Genomic DNA, 16,674 nt, shown 5'->3' on the forward strand with positions numbered 1-16,674 from the left:
TCATTATTATCAGTGTTGAAGGTACAAGATTATATATAGGACAGGTTGAAGAAGAGAGAGTAGTTGGTTACAACAGAAACAATCTAACAGAATGAATTGTAACAAACTAACTGAAACAACCTGACACTAACAGAAATAACCGAATACCCTTAACACTATATAAAAGGCATGTAACCCTTTGTATAATTCTGTTAGATTTCAATAACAGAAGTAATTTTCTAATTCTCTGTTTTAATATTTTCGGTGTTGTCTATTTTTCTCCGATAACAGTATTATAAGAAATAGAGTGTAGTTAAATTTTCTCGATTACCTATGTAATTACATGTTCAGATAAATGTACTAAATTGTATAATTACTTTCTATTAAAAAAAACTTTAGTAAACATGCTTTTAGATCTTAACATAATATAATTGTGTAGCTAATGATAAATTTTGCCCACATACCAAAAGGAGGAGAGATATACGAACTTGGTAAGCATCAATTATGTTCTGTTCAAAAAATTATGTATTGTTTAATATAGAAAATATATCATCCTCAAAATCAAATCTCTCATTCTACTTTATTTAGGGTTTAGCCTTCTTTGCTTTCTCATATATAAAGCATTTCTTTCTACATATGAATTATTTTATACACCGTTTGACCAAACCAGAAAGGGAGAAAAAAAATAATAATAGAAGAAAATATTTTCAATAGAACAAAGATATTTATTTTTATTTTTGTTAAAGAGAGCAAAGTTATTTATTTATATTTTTTTCTTTGGCAAAGTAGCAAAGCTGTTTAAATCCATAAATTCAAATATTCAATGCTCTTTATGGAATTGCAATTCCGTAGGCAAAAACCATGGTCGTCCTAATTGAATGAAATATAATTTAATGCACACCTTCAAAACTACGTTAAAGGTATCAATAATATATATATAAATCAAATTACAACTTTGAAAAAAAATAATAAAAAAGAAAAAACATTTGATAGTAAAAGTGTAAGTTCGTGCGTTCCGTCCGTATTTATATGTACTTTTCAAAAAACCAGATCGTGTCGTGCTAAAAAAAAATATAAACGGTGTTGTGTCGTGCCGATATATTTAAAAGATAGACCCAACATGACCCAAATATTTTTGTATTGTGCTTTATTCGTGCCGACTCGTATTTATTAAACAGGCTTGTCAAATTTGTATTCAGACTTAAATTTGTGCTTTACTTTTTTATATATATTTTTTTACTATTACTAAATTATATGTATATTTTAAAATTTTAATTATATTTATATAATTTTTTAACAATATTTTACAAATAATCATATAAAAAAAATAATATCATAAATTTGAATGTTTACATATAAATGCTTAAATTTTTATATCACACCCTATAAATAAATTAGTACATAATATTAATTTTTCATATTTTAATAATTTTAATTATAATATTATTGAATATTATATTTAAGTTTTATGATTATTTTAATTTATTCACAATTGATAAATTCATATTTTATTATTATTATTAATAATAAATTATAGTAACTTTTAATATCTGTATTTTTCAGATTTGTCGTGTGTCGTGTTTTTTGGGCTAGTCTATTCGTGTTTATGTGTCATGTTTTTCGTACTTCTTATGTCGTGTCGTGCTTTAGGATATATTTTTTGTATCGTGTCGTGCTAATTTATAGTATCGTGCCGTGTCGTGCTCAAGCTTGTATTTTTTTTGTGCCTAATCGTGCTAGTACTTCATATCGATTTCATGTCGTGTCAAAAAAGCCAACTCGTAAAAACTAAACATATATATGCAATTAACTAATAGATTAAAACTATTAATTCCTACTACTAATTAATAACAATAAACATGAGTAAGCTACACGTAAGTATTCTTATAACTAAAATATAAGCAATTAGAAATTAGAATTGCCATTTATATTTACACATTAGAATTTAAGCTTTTCAATTTAGAGAAAATTAGGAAAGTTTTTCTTTCTTGAAAGAGCTATTAGTGTTTTATACGCGAATGTGTATATATATATAGGAGTGTATATATATATAGGAGTGCTTATTACAATCTCTTATTTAATCTTTATGTTTGAAATCACATGCTGAATTTTTTTTTTTAAATTTTTTTGATAATAGTATTCGTTATAGTTACAGTATTATTTTTGTAATTTTTTTAAAAAATTCGAATAGTTTACCGTGTCAAAAATAGAATTCCTGATATTCCAGTTTACCACGTGTATTCAAAAATCTTTAAACGTATTTTCAGCACTATAAACTATTCGAATTTACATGAATAATGTTATAAGTATAACGAACACTAATGTAACAAAAAATTTAAAAAAAATATTTCGATATGTATTTTCGAATATAAAATTTGATTACAAAGTTATAACAGGAAGTTCACGGTAACACTCTTCTATATATTTATATAAGTTGTGTTGTGTTAGTGTTCCTTCTTTTCCACTGAACGCGGCGACTTTTCTTTCTCTTCACACTATACATACACACGCTTTCTCTCTCTTTCTTTCTCTTTTTCTTTCTCACTACCAAATACCAAACCCCATTAAGGGATTAACCCAATCAAAAATCTATATCACATTCTTCTCTCAATTCTCAAACCCATTTCCACATTCCGATTATCGGTCCAACAAGATTATGCTCCGATCCTGTTACCGCCCTTTAGAGCGCTGTTTCGGCCGATGGTGTACCGGCGGCGGTAGCGATGCCCTTCTTTGGCATACAGACTTGAAGTCCCATGCCGCCGGTGATTACTCGATCGCCGTTGTTCAAGCTAATTCTAGCCTCGAGGATCAGAGTCAGGTCTTTACTTCTCCATCTGGTATCTATGTGGGTGTGTATGACGGCCATGGTGGACCTGAAGCTTCTAGATTCGTCAACAAACATTTGTTTCCTTATTTACAGAGTAAATTTCTTTATTTGCAAATCTTTAAATTCATTTCGGTTATGCTTCTTTAGTTTACCTGAAATTTGTGATTAGGAAGGGTTTTTGGTGTTTGAGTCACTGGATTAGGTTTTGATTACAGAGTTTGTAGCGTAAATAGAGAAAGCTTTGGTTTCATTGTGAATTGGGTTGTGTTTAATGGTGTTTGTCTTGTTCAATTTTTATAGAGTTTTCTAAGGAACAAGGAGGACTGTCTACTGATGTCATAAAGAAGGCGTTTAGTGCCACTGAAGAGGAATTCTTACGCTTGGTGAAGCGATCATTTCCGGTTAGACCTCAAATTGCATCAGTTGGTTCATGCTGTCTTGTTGGTGCTATTTCAAATGGTGTTCTGTACGTGGCCAATCTTGGGGATTCCAGAGCTGTCCTCGGCCGAAAAGATTCCAACAGCAAGAAAACTCATGTAGTTGCAGAGCGTTTGTCTACTGATCATAATGTAGGGGTTGAGGAAGTGAGGAAGGAGGTTGAAGCTCTTCATCCGGATGATTCTCATATTGTGGTATATACCCGTGGAGTTTGGAGAATAAAGGGCATTATTCAGGTATTGTGGGTCTTCATTTTGCTTTTGGTAGTTTACCATAAGAGCTTAAAAAGTGACATTATTATTTGAAAAAGTAAAGGTTTTGTATGAATGCCAAACTTTTCTGATCAGATGACTATTATTATGTAAATTCAATACTTTCAATTATGCTTATTGATTCAATGTAAATGTAACTGATTGATCTTTTTTCATGTTATTTAATCTGATGGTGTTGTGTTGTTTCCTTAGGTGTCAAGGTCTATTGGTGATGTGTACTTGAAGAAGCCTGACTTTTATAGAGACCCCATTTTCCAGCAGTTAGGGAGCACTATTCCTTTGAAGCGACCTGTAATGACAGCTGAACCTTCTGTACTTGTAAGACAGCTTAGACCTCAGGACTTATTCCTAATATTTGCATCAGATGGTCTCTGGGAACAATTAAGCGATCAGACAGCTGTAGAGATTGTTTTCAAGCACCCCAGAGCTGTAAGCTTTTTTACACATTTGTTATGCCAATTCTTAATTGTGTTCATATGGCCATAACAGTGCAAGTTAGTTTTACAACTCTACTGGTTTACCGGAGTTAACTTGGATATTGATTTGCAGGGAATTGCAAAGAGATTGGTAAGAGCTGCTCTTCAAGAGGCTGCTAAGAAAAGGGAGATGAGATATGATGACATTAAGAAAATTGACAAAGGTATAAGACGTCATTTCCACGATGACATTACAGTGGTTGTAGTTTTTCTTGATCGCCATGATAGCTCCGCAGACCAAAGGTTTAAACAGCATACTGCCGGCTCCACAATTTCACCGGTTGACATCTATTCGTTGAGTGGGGATGGATTGGAAGAAGATATGTAGAGGAAACTTACATTTTTGGGGAATATTTATATCAAAATCACAAGGATCGTCTTCTTATATTGGTAGGAAGGTTTATATGGGTTGGGGGTAAGAAAATCACAGATGCACACACAATCTTGTAGATAAATGAGTTTTACTAATACATGCTGACTGGTCTAGCTTGAAAGGGTTTTAAGCTTATCAAGGAGTTAATGATGCGTTTTCTCAATTATTATTTAAGGTTTTTGGTTGAGTGAATTCATAAAGATCAAATTCCATTTTTTTTGTAAGTTTTATCATAAACTTATTATACATGGTTATTTGCAACTTATGTTAATAATTTGATTTTCAATTTTCTTAGCCAAAAAAATCTGCTTTTTATTGTTGATTCTGATATTTTACCATTTTCACAAAACATTAACTAAATCTAGTGGTTTTGAGAGAAGCTGGTATTGGTGTGTGCAAATAATCTGACCACTTGCTCCCTCATAGTTTATGCTGCCATTTCCTAATCCCTATCATATTATTCTTTTCGACAATTTTCTTGCATTGTATTAATATTTTAGGGAAACCCAAAAATATAAGTAGTTGCTAATTTTAGTTAGTTTATTTATTCAGATAGAGTTGGAATATATTTAAAATGGATTGGATTAGAAATTTGAAAAATATGTTAGTTTGGATAAAAAAAATGTATCATATCTTTTCTTATTAAAAAGAAATCATATTAATTTCTTAACTAAAATTGTACATCAAATGAATAATAATAATAACATTCTAAAAAATGAATGTATGTGAAATTGTCTTTTCATGTTTTGCTATAAATAAAAGATATTTTCAGTCTAGTTTTTTTTTTTAAAAAGTATAATATTATTCAAGATTATAAAAAATTATTACCTAATTATAAAATGTTTATACTAAATATTTTAGTGTCCCATAACAATATCATAAAAGAGTGACATTTTATGTAATTGGGATGTCTAACACCACTGATTATATTATATTATAACTAGTAAACAGGTTGCGCTTCGTGTGCAGCTATTTATAAATTTTTTAAATATATATATAAATATTTATTGAATAATAAAATCATATCAAATAATTTTAAATTTATTTTTATGTATAACTTTAAATATATATATTTATTAAACAAATTTATATATAGAGAACTTTGAAGATATTCAAAATAAAACACATAAAAAAATATCTTCAAATGTATATTTTAGTGAAAAAAAATTAAAAATTAAACAATACTCGCACAAAATATAGATCTAAAAAAAAGACTATAAATTTATTGAAAACTCATCATATAATTTCAAAAATAACCGTCATCGCTGATCACTTCTAGCTACAAATAAGACCCTGTATTTTTTAAAATTGTACAAATAGGACCCTGAACTAATTTTTTGTCAAAATAAAACTTAATAATAATCTAATATAGAGATATTATGACAAAATGATTATATTTTCTGTATCTATTCGTATTAAAAATTGTCTTAAAGTTGGTTATATTGAAAAATAAAATTGTTGAAAATTGAGCTGCCTTATTTTTACTATTTTAGAAAATATAGGGTCGTCATTTAACAAAATAGAAGATCTAATTAATTTTTTTTTAGCAAAATACATGATCCAAAATAATATTTAATCATGTTTAAATGATTAATTTAAGTAGACAAATCTAATTGTGTTATGTGTACATTGTATCTACATAAATAGTACATATAGACAATCTAAATTAACAGTCAAAATTAGTGGAATTTTTGAGTGAAATTTTTGACACACTTCACTTTATAAAATAATAATAATTTGAGAGTACTTACAGAATATAAAGTGTAATATAAAGGGTATTTAGGATTTCCCATTGTAAATTTCTTACTTTTATTCTTTTTCTTTGTAATTGGGTGGGTAAAGCAAATTCCTTTTTTTCTCTTAGGAACGTGTTTCAGTTTTTCTAATTTTGGTTTTGGCATTACATCAAACATCTGGAGTGCTTTCCCAAATGGAACGGAGATTCACTGCTGTTTTCTGATAATTTAATCATTCAAAACCTGTAAGAGCCTCTTAAATAAGCTTTCTTTAGTTTTCAAAACCGAAATTTCTAGTTTTGCTGGAACCAACATTCACAATTGTTGTAAGGTGCAGCAAAAAGAGAAATGAGTTGTAGTCGTATAGTGGCAGAGAACGTGTGGAAACAAATTGAATCAACTTCCTTTGGTAATACTTTCTATTTCAACTTACTTATTCTTATTGTACTTATTTCCTTAAGCTTTATGATTGCAATTTTCGTTTTGTTTTTAACTTTTGATGAGAGGAAACAATGTGAAATGGGACAGTGACAGATGAGCAACTCTCCATGTGAGTAACTTGTTATTGATGTTGTAATTTGTTGGGTTTATTTAAAGTTCATATAGGTGTTAAGTTATGTTTGTTACTTCAAATTTAGCTTAAATTTCTTGTTTGGAAAGAACTTTGAGCGAGCTACTAGGATTGTGGATCAAAGAGGTGTTAAGAGGATCTCGGGGTTACCCAGTGGACGTTCCATCTTTCAGGTAAGATTAAAGATGTTGAATTGAACAATTAGGAAAACCCATTTCGATTTTATCATGCTCAAGCTCATCCAAACTTGAATATATATATTTATATTTATACATATATATATATATATATATGTTGAAGAAAAACTCGACCAAAAACACAATGACAAACACAAAACAGGGTATAGAAATGAGCACAGGAATGTGGAGCAAATGCTAAGCAATTTAAATGAATTGAACAAACAAAAACAGTAAATTGGAGATAGATTTTACGTGGTTCGAGCAGGAATAGCAGCTTGTTATTCTACCTACTCCACGGCCAGAAAGCCCTTTGGGCATTTAATCTTTATTGATAGAGAATGTACACCAGAAAGTTACACCAAGAACTGTCAAGAACAGTTCATAACCACTCGAGTGAAGCTTTGCCTTCAATTACAAAGAGGCACTCATCTTTCTCACACTCAATTCTAGTTTCTCTCTTTCTTTTCTCTAATTCTCTCTCAGTAGCACACTCTTGGTTTCTGGATGATTTAGCTAGAATGGAGAGGATCCCATTTATAGGATTTGGACAATAAGGATAATAAGGATGTTGATGTGATAACAGAAAGTTAGTTATGACAGTTATGACATCTCCGAGCTAATGTTGACAATTCAAATCTGAGGCCAAAAACAACAATATATATATGGAGCTAAAAGGGTCAATTTGTGTCTTGAACTTGGATCTAAATTCAATCAAAACAATGAGAAATGTTGAGCAATTATGTGTTATCTTGTGATATCAGGTTATGGGAGAATCTAAGAGAAAGGAGGAGTATTTTTGCTTCCCTGAGCACTTTTGTGCCTGTTATTCGTTCTTCTTTGACATTGTGAACAGAGGAGAACAACTTTGTGTGAGTGAAAATTTTATTTGGTTTATTGATTAATGAAATGGGAAAATAATATCCTTCTCTGATTTATCTTTTTTTTGCTTGTTTCTCTATTCTTTGTGTCCAGTGTAAACATCAATTAGCTTCAAGACTAGCTGCTTCACTAGGAATTTGCATTGAAGTTAAGGTCTCTGATGATGAGCTAGCTTTGTTACTTTCCAAACTTTGAAATGATTTTAATGGAATTATCAAGTTAGAACATGCGTAGAATTCAGTTCAGATGCTAATATAGTGTAGATTTTCGAGAGAGATATGTAACAAAATAGATATGATGTGTGAATGAAGTGCATTCAAACAAACAGTATATTTCGAAAACACAAAAGTACTAAACTCTTGCATTGTATTAATATTTTAGGGAAACCCAAAAATATAAGATGTGTTATTTTTTAACAATTTTTTAAAAAAAATTAAAAAAAGTGATTTTTTTTTTTTTTTAAAAAATCATGTTTTATAAAATTATTTTTATTTTTTAATTGAAAATCAAAATTTTTAACAAAAAAAAAGTTACTTTCTAAATTTTTTTAAATAATTTTTTTTCTTAATCAATATTTTGGACTTTGACTCCAACCTAAATCTTAGAACTCGGCAGACCTTGGCCCCCACCCTGAACCTAGACTCGGGCTTCGGACTTGAACTCAACTTAAATAAAATCAATAAATGAAAATAAAAAGAAAATTTACAGAACATAATCTAAATTTTTCTCCTTATCTGATCCAATCTAATTAGTAATTGGATTTGGAAAATCATCATCTGATCCAATCTAATTAGACCTCAAAATTTAATCTAATTATTAATTGGTTTGGATCGGTTTTTTAATTGGATATCTAATTACACACCTAATTTTCAATATTAACTTAAAAATATGAAGAAAAATACGTAAAAATTAAGTATCACATTTTATTTAAATTTAATACATTATAAACATACTATTTTTACCAGTGTAATGTAGCCAAAAGTTTTAAATAATTCAAACAAGAACATTCTAAGTAACAAATTAGAACAAAACATTATGAAAATAAATACACAAAACAATCATGTGTTACAAATTAAACATACAAAAAAAATCTAATAAATATATATTATATTTTTTAATATTTTTAATTATATTAAATAATTTTTTAATATATATAAATATAATTGGATTGGATCAGTTTTTAATTAGATTTTGAGATTAACATCCAATAACCGATTCAATCTAATTAGAATCTAACTTTTAGCATTCAATCTAATCCAATTATAATTAGATGTCCAATTTTTTGTAATTAGATTGGATTGAATCGGTTCGGTTCAATTGGATTGGGTTGGATGATGTCCACTCCTAATAACCATTTTTATTTTTTAATTTTAAAAATATAAAATAAAAGTGTGTTTTATAATTCTTTATTTTTTTATTTGATTTAAGTCAGATTTATGTATGGATCTAGAGTCAGGCCCGTGGTTCGAGTTTGGTATCGGAGCCAAAGTTGGAGTTTGGGTCCCAAAATCCAAATTAAGGTTGAAATTTAAAATAGGAAAATTTACAAAAATACTGAAATTTAGGTTAATTTTTACAAAAATATTGTCACACAATACTGCGTTTTTATAAAACACCAGCAAAACACAAAGCAGAACAACTCAAAACAACAGTTGAACAACTAAAAAATACCAGTAGAACACCAGTGAAAACTTAACACAGTATACTGCACTATGAAACTTATAAAAAAACACAGTAAAAAAGTAAAAAATGCCGCCTGACAGTATTTTTGTAAAAAAATAACAAAAAGTTAGTATACTATGCAAATTTTCCTTTAAAATATTAATCTAAGATAAAAAATTATTTAAAATTGTAAAAATAATTTTTTTTTAATTTTTAATTAAAAAATAAAAAAGTACAAATAATTTTGTAAAACATGATTTTAAAGAATATTTTGTGATAAAAATGTTACCAATCACCTGCAATAGCTTACAGAAAATCAGAAATTAATTAATTTTGCCTGATATTGCCTTCTTCGACGGCCATGATTACATTTCTTGATTGCAGCACCATCTGAAATTGTAGGCTCTCCCTCCTGCTCTCGAGCCTATCAACCAAATCTGTTGTTGACATCTCCCTCACCAGTTACTACTGTCGACTCCAACCCCAAAACCAGCCTCACCAACGAACCCAGATCTGACCAGCTTCACCATCAAATCTATATCAAAATTTGGCAGTAGCAATCCTCGGACTTCTTTGGCTTAACACTCATACTCCTCTCGCATAAACAAGAAGGTGCTGGTTGTCATAATTATTAGTTTATAATATGTTTAGTTCTAAGATTTATGATATGAATATGTGTTAATAATCATGCGCTCTCAAATCTTTTTCCATTTGAATCGTTAGGGCGGCTAGAGCCGAAGAAACTTTCATAATTTTCTGATTTTGGTGGTGACATTGAGAAACTTATCTCCAAGTAAAATCTAATTAATGGTGTTTCTAGGCAATTTGATTTGTAATTATTTTAACTACTCAGTCGCAAATAGTTACCTGGAACAATGCTGCGTTTTTCGTTGGAGAGGTACTTTGTAGTTGTTTCAAATTTTATCCGGTAATTTAAAAGGAGAAGCAAAATTGGCAATGCTTCATTGAATAGTTACCAATTAATAACCTGTACAAGTTTTGAACCAAAATGAACAATGCTTCATTGAAAAGCTATAATCTGTCTAGAGAAGCTGTGAACAATTGTGGTTTATTCATTTGCTTCTCTTCAGCATTGTTGTTAGTATTTGACATGTTTATGTGAAAACTAACATAATTTTTAAAATTAGTCTGTTAAGCCAGTTAGATAGACATTTATTATATAGATAAGAGATATTGGCTATTATCTTTTTAAATTTTGGGAATTAAGGTTTCTTCTTCTTATTATTATTATTAGTTTTTAATTTCGTACTTATATCTTTTGATTGGAAAATTTTGATGCAAGGTTCAATTGCAGGTGACTTAGTTTTGATTCTATTGAGTTTTCATAACTCTTGCAAGTTGAAAGTGAATCCTTTTAGTTATTAGTTGAAGTTTTTGCCGCAAATGTTTCTCAAATTTTGTAAAATAAGAATTAAGACCATAAATGAATTTGGTAATACCATTTTGAGAGTGCATGTCTAATTATTGGTTTAGTATTATCTAGGAGTTTGATTACAGGTTATTCAATGTAATATTTATTTTCATGATCATGCCTTTAGTCATTGTTTACAAATTGTAAAATTTTTAAGGTGATCAGTTATACACGAGTGCCTTTATTAGTTTCAGTGGGACTGACATTCATGCTTTACGCAGGTTTTCTATGTTCTAAGTGTCATCACATTTTTATTTGGAAGAAGATCAAAGGGCTTTGTTTTGCATTAAGAAGAACTTATCTTCATTTTTGTTGAATCTTATTTCTGGTGGACAATGAATTTTCTTATGCGGTCTACTCAGACTGCAGCAGCAGCAGATCAGGTGACTGTTCGTGAATCAACTGCAGAGACACATCACATACCAAAACCTACAGCTTCCTTGGAGGCTCTTATAGCTGATGATCCATATCGACGGTATTCTGCACTTGAAGATCATGATAAAGAGATTGAAGATTTTGGAGGTGAAAAGGGTAGCATTGCAGTTTCAGATGCAAAGAAAGACTCTACTGTATCAAAGCATTCTGATGTTTCCGAAGAGGAAGGATGGATTACAATCCCATACAGTATGACTCTACCTCTGCAGTCAATTTGTCTGTGTAGACTTACCTTTTAGTAGTTATCACTTTCAGACTGTCCATACAGATGCACACAATGCATGAGATTGTCTAAATAATTTGAAGTGCTGAATTTTTTTAAGCATACATTTGCCATAGCTGCACATCTTGGTCTAAGTTAACAACATTTGAAAATTATCACTTTCAGACTGTCCATACAGATGCACACAATTCATGAGATTTTCTAAACAATTTTGAGTGCTGATTTTTTTTTAAGCATATATTTGTGATAGCTGGTCTAAGTTAACAACATTTGAAAATTATATTTACAAATGTGCATGTCAAGAATACACTGAGAGTCATCTTCATGTTCACTTTATGTTTTGATGTTGCGGATTTTATATCATGTTGGAGCACCCTCCTTAAGTAGCTTACACTTTTCTGTACCTAATGCATTTTATGGTCTTGTAGAGGAACTGTCTGACAATTGGAATGATGCACCGGATATAAAATCATTATGCATTTTGGACCGTTCCTTTGTTTTCCCTGGTAACTGGTTCTTGACTCTCCCATTTTCTTTAAGATATATGTTAAAATGAATAAACTTCTAATTGTTTTGCCCAACTCAGGCGAGCAAGTTCATATACTGGCATGCTTATCAGCATGTAAGAAGGATACAGAAATTATTACTCCATTTAAAGTTGCTGCAGTAATGAGTAAAAATGGCATGGGAAAGAGCCCAGAGAAACAAAATGGAAACCTGGAAGATGAAAAAAATGAAAATCTTCCAGGCAGTCAAGATGTAGGTCCTCAGAATGGTGAAAATTTGTCAAAGGAAAAGCAAGATTCTAAGAAAGATGTTTCTACTAGTGAATCACTTCTTAGATTGGAAGACCACAAGAGAAGAACTGAATTGTTACTACAAAGATTTGAGAAATCCCATTATTTTGTTAGAATTGCAGAGTCAGGCGAACCACTTTGGTCAAAAAAGAGTGCTTTGGACAAATCTTCAGAATCCTCGGAGACAGACTCTCAAAGGTTGAACAATGAAGATGTTTCTCGCCTTAGTGCAGTTATTGATAAAGGAAATTTTAATCCTACAGCCTCTGGAGGGGTAGCAAGAAATACCGTGAAGTGTTGCTCTCTTTCTAATGGCGACCTAGTGGTATGAGCCATTAAACTTAAAACTAGTAGTAATATACTTTTGTGGAATATTGATGAAAATTGTATAGTAATATATTTTATGTCATCATGTTTATATAGCAGTAACCAGAAGACTATGTTGTAACTTGTATGCATAAACATTCAAAATTGTTTTCTAACAGTACAGACAGTACTTAGGTATATGCTTTCTTGTTACTTTCGATGGGTATGTGGGATTCCATATTTTGAACATATCCCATTTGGGGCCCCGTAATGCCTGTAGTTGTCTGAGAACATCACTATTTTCTCCTAATATCCTTTTCAAACCCCCCAGTTGATTTTATGTCGTAGTAATAGTATGATGTTTTAAGTTGAATTGCAAGGAATTTCTGTCCAGTGAATTTTTTTTTTATTAACGAGAAATTTTGAGGTTGAAGTGTTTATATGCATGCGTAGTGTTTCTGTTCAGCATATTGTTCTGACAACTGATTCTCATTTGATTTTCTTGTTTGGAAGGATGCAGGTGCTTTTACAGGTTAATGTTGGTGTTGAATTTTTGAAAAATCCTGTCCTTGAAATTCTTCAATTTGAGAAATATAATGACAAAGATTTGATTTCTGAGAACCAGACGAATGCAGCATCTGTGGACCAGGACCCATGTGGAGACCTGTTAAAATGGTTACTTCCTTTAGATAACACTCTTCCACCACCAGCTCGTCCACTTTCTCCTCCCATAAGTTCCAATACAGGATTTGGAAGTACAGCTCAAAAATCCAATCTCACTTCTTCGTCCGGTTCACAACTTTTCTCTTTTGGCAACTTTAGAAGCTACTCCATGTCATCCCTGCCCCAAAATAGTACCCCACCTCCTGCATCTGTCAAATCTTCTGGTTCTAAACCAAGCTTTAATCCTGAAGATTGGGATCAGTATTCATCTCAAAAGCTTCGGAAGAGTCAAAAGACTGATGCTGAAGAGCTTTTATCTTTCCGTGGTGTGTCATTGGAGCGAGAAAGATTTTCTGTTCGCTGTGGACTGGAAGGCATCTATATGCCAGGAAGAAGATGGACCAGGAAACTAGAAATTATACAACCTGTAGAAATTCATTCTTTTGCTGCTGACTGCAATACTGATGACTTGCTCTGTGTCCAGATAAAGGTGCGAACATGTTTTGAACTGAGTCACATTGTTTCATAAGCAGATGTATACATGTTCTGAAATGCAGCAGCTACCATATCTCTTTGTTTGTTTGATGTGACTGTCAGTCTAAGCCTTCAAATTTCAATCAAGTTTTTGCGTTGTTATGCAGAATGTTACTCCAGCACATGCACCAGATATTGTGGTTTATATAGATGCTATTACAATTGTTTTTGAAGAGGCTTCAAAAGGTGGACAACCACTATCACTTCCAATTACGTGTATTGAAGCAGGAACTGATCACAGCTTGCCAAATCTAGCCCTCAGGTATCAGGTTGTTGTTAACTGTAGGTATTCTATTACTTTTTAATTCGCACCACCCTGCAATCTGCTGAGGCAAATAGTAGAGAAGACTCTCAACACTTTCTCCAGTGTGATGAACACTGAGAGTTATCAGTTTGCTAGAGTGGTGTTGATTTTGAAGCTTCTTTTGTGAGAACTACCTCAATTAGGTGTCTGATATGCTCAGAGTACCTGTGAGTAAATTACAGCAACCAAAATATTTCAGTAGAGTAGAAAAATGGGAGAAAACCAGAGAAATTGAGCTATTATTGAAGAAAAGGAAAAGACAAGTTCCACAGGTGTTTTAGAGACCTGGGGCTCTCCTAGATGCAGTGAATTTCACTCAATTCATGCTTAGCTCATTCTCTCACACAAAGGCCTCTAAAACCACTCACATAGCCAAATCAGCAGTTACAAAATTACCCTCTCCCCACGCTGGCTTCACTGACCAACTACCCTTGGGCATTTGGCCTCTTACCTCTCCTAGCATAAATGAAGCGTACCTCAAGCCTTACAGTGTCTCCATTCTTCTTTCCTCTTGTTAAAAGCAAGGATGGATTACGGATTGTTTTGGAAGAAAATGTAACCTATCGATGTGCTTTCAGTAGATGATTAGTTTTTTGTTCGGATTAATAGTATAAGAAACACTATGAAGAAGTTGATTGGACAACTGGATAAGAATTGCTTAGTGATTATATCATTTGTTAATTCATATATATTTTCTTCGATTTCGAAGTGATTTTCTATCATTATTCAGACAAAGAGTTCATTTGGTTTCCTGAAATCACTATGTTCATCTATTGGAAATATTGTACAGGAGGGGTGAAGAGCATTCTTTTATCCTCAAACCCGCGACATCTTTGTGGAGAAGCATTAAGGCAAATGGTGAAAAAAGTACTCAATCATCACAGTTACCTACTGGAATTACATCAAGTTTACATCTTTCTCAGACTGTTGAAGGAAAGAGAAAGGTTTTTACTGCAGATCAATATGCTATTATGGTCTCATGTCGGTGCAACTATTCTGGTAATGTAAACCAATTAGCTCACTTTACAAATGAAAATTATTATTCACTGTCTCTTGGCTTATTGTTTTTGTGCTTGCTCTAGAATCAAGAATGTTTTTCAAGCAGCCCACAAGTTGGCGACCACGTATCTCCAGGGATCTTATGATCACTGTTGCATCTGAAATGTCTGGTCAACACCGGCCTAACGGAGGATCTTATCAGCTTCCTGTTCAAGTTAAAATATGTTTTACATTGTATATGTTGGTGTTTGCATTTTCCCCCTAAGCTTGTGTAATTCATCTCATGTATAATTGGTACAATTTTTCAGGTGTTAACGCTTCAGGCTTCAAACTTGACATCAGAAGATCTAACTTTGACAGTTCTTGCCCCAGCTTCATTTACTTCACCACCCTCAGTGGTCTCATTGAATTCTTCACCCACTTCACCTAGAAGTCCCTTTATCAGTTTTCCTGAGAATACAAGTTCAAATGGGGATAAACGTTTCTCTACAGTGCAGAGGTTGAGCTCAGCACCCGCTTCATCTGGAAATCAGAAACTGGATGATCATAGTGGAGCTCGATCTGCTTCATTCAATGAGTTGGCTTCTCCCAGATCCGACATCATTCCTAGTAGCAGTGTAGGTTGTACACACCTGTGGTTACAAAGTAGAGTACCGTTGGGGTAATTTACTAATACTTTACTCTCATTTCTTGTATGTAATTATTGTCTGTTAAATAATTTTTCCATGGTTCCTTCAGATGCGTACCCTCTCATTCTACTGCAACCATCAAGCTTGAGCTTCTTCCGCTGACCGATGGCATCATTACTCTGGACACCTTACAGATTGATGTCAAGGAAAAAGGTAATCTCTTTCTGCTTATGTCTTGCTCTGCTTTCTTTACAGTCCCACCATTGAAACACCAACTCCATTATTGCATTCCCCAACAACTGACCTTTATACTAATGCATAATAAAGCTGCTATCTTCTTTATAGGTTTAGTTTGGGTATGTACATCTGATACTGATATTACTGGGCTTGTTAATTTATTTTCCAAAATCCTCATTCAGAACAGTTCTAACATATTTGCTGATGTTTGTGATTTCACATAACAGGTCTAACCTATGTCCCTGAGTACTCATTAAAGATAAACGCAACTTCGAGCATTTCAACTGGGATTTGCTAAGATGGGATTGCTTTAACATCTGTACCTTGAAACATTTATCTCAAGTATGGATCTTTTTTCATTTGCTTCTGATGAATGATATTTACATTGATATTCTATAAAGTATCAGATTTTGTATGGCAAATTTGATGTATAACTTCAATACTAGAAACTGTAATCTTTGTAGATGTACCTCAGGTGTGTGAATATACTTATTTGATACTACTCATGAGAAAATCAGAAATAAGGCATGTTAATCAGAAATAAGGCATGTTAATCAGAAATAAGGCATGTTAATCTATGGATGTTAAGAGCATCTCTAATGGTAATATTTTTGGAGAATGCTTGATGATGTGGAAAACTTAAGTGGCAAAATATAGAGATGTTATACCATTAGAGATAAAAGAATACTATTTTTGAAATTTAAATTTATGCACACAATG

The 16,674-nt window shown here is 31.8% G+C and overlaps 3 protein-coding genes across 4 annotated transcripts; all 3 read left to right on the top strand.

Moving 5' to 3' along the window:
* Positions 1-2,433: 2,433 nt before the first annotated feature.
* On the top strand, positions 2,434-5,021 carry LOC115703037 (probable protein phosphatase 2C 63). Its single transcript, XM_030630519.2, has 4 exons — positions 2,434-2,903; positions 3,110-3,483; positions 3,712-3,948; positions 4,069-5,021. The coding sequence occupies exons 1-4, from the start codon at positions 2,636-2,638 to the stop codon at positions 4,321-4,323; spliced, it is 1,134 nt and encodes a 377-aa protein (XP_030486379.2). The 5' UTR covers positions 2,434-2,635; the 3' UTR covers positions 4,324-5,021.
* Positions 5,022-6,061: 1,040 nt separating this feature from the next.
* Positions 6,062-8,089, top strand: LOC115704434 (uncharacterized). 2 transcript variants are annotated; one of them, XM_030631648.2, is made up of 6 exons: positions 6,062-6,349; positions 6,436-6,513; positions 6,633-6,654; positions 6,743-6,848; positions 7,616-7,723; positions 7,827-8,089. In XM_030631648.2, exons 2-6 carry the CDS (start codon positions 6,453-6,455, stop codon positions 7,926-7,928), a joined length of 399 nt encoding a protein of 132 aa, XP_030487508.2. In that variant the 5' UTR covers positions 6,062-6,349; positions 6,436-6,452; the 3' UTR covers positions 7,929-8,089. The 2 variants fall into 2 exon arrangements, with proteins under 2 accessions (XP_030487508.2, XP_030487504.2); XM_030631644.2 differs by having other exon boundaries at positions 6,064-6,349; positions 6,442-6,513.
* A 1,584-nt stretch (positions 8,090-9,673) lies between these two features.
* Positions 9,674-16,488, top strand: LOC115703035 (uncharacterized). The gene is made up of 11 exons (XM_061107241.1): positions 9,674-10,007; positions 11,049-11,451; positions 11,914-11,991; positions 12,072-12,607; positions 13,109-13,741; positions 13,893-14,047; positions 14,880-15,088; positions 15,172-15,302; positions 15,397-15,749; positions 15,827-15,930; positions 16,182-16,488. The coding sequence occupies exons 2-11, from the start codon at positions 11,163-11,165 to the stop codon at positions 16,250-16,252; spliced, it is 2,559 nt and encodes an 852-aa protein (XP_060963224.1). The 5' UTR covers positions 9,674-10,007; positions 11,049-11,162; the 3' UTR covers positions 16,253-16,488.
* Positions 16,489-16,674: the final 186 nt, after the last annotated feature.

The sequence above is a fragment of the Cannabis sativa genome, chromosome X (assembly GCF_029168945.1).
Source record: "Cannabis sativa cultivar Pink pepper isolate KNU-18-1 chromosome X, ASM2916894v1, whole genome shotgun sequence".
Lineage (NCBI taxonomy): Eukaryota > Viridiplantae > Streptophyta > Magnoliopsida > Rosales > Cannabaceae > Cannabis > Cannabis sativa.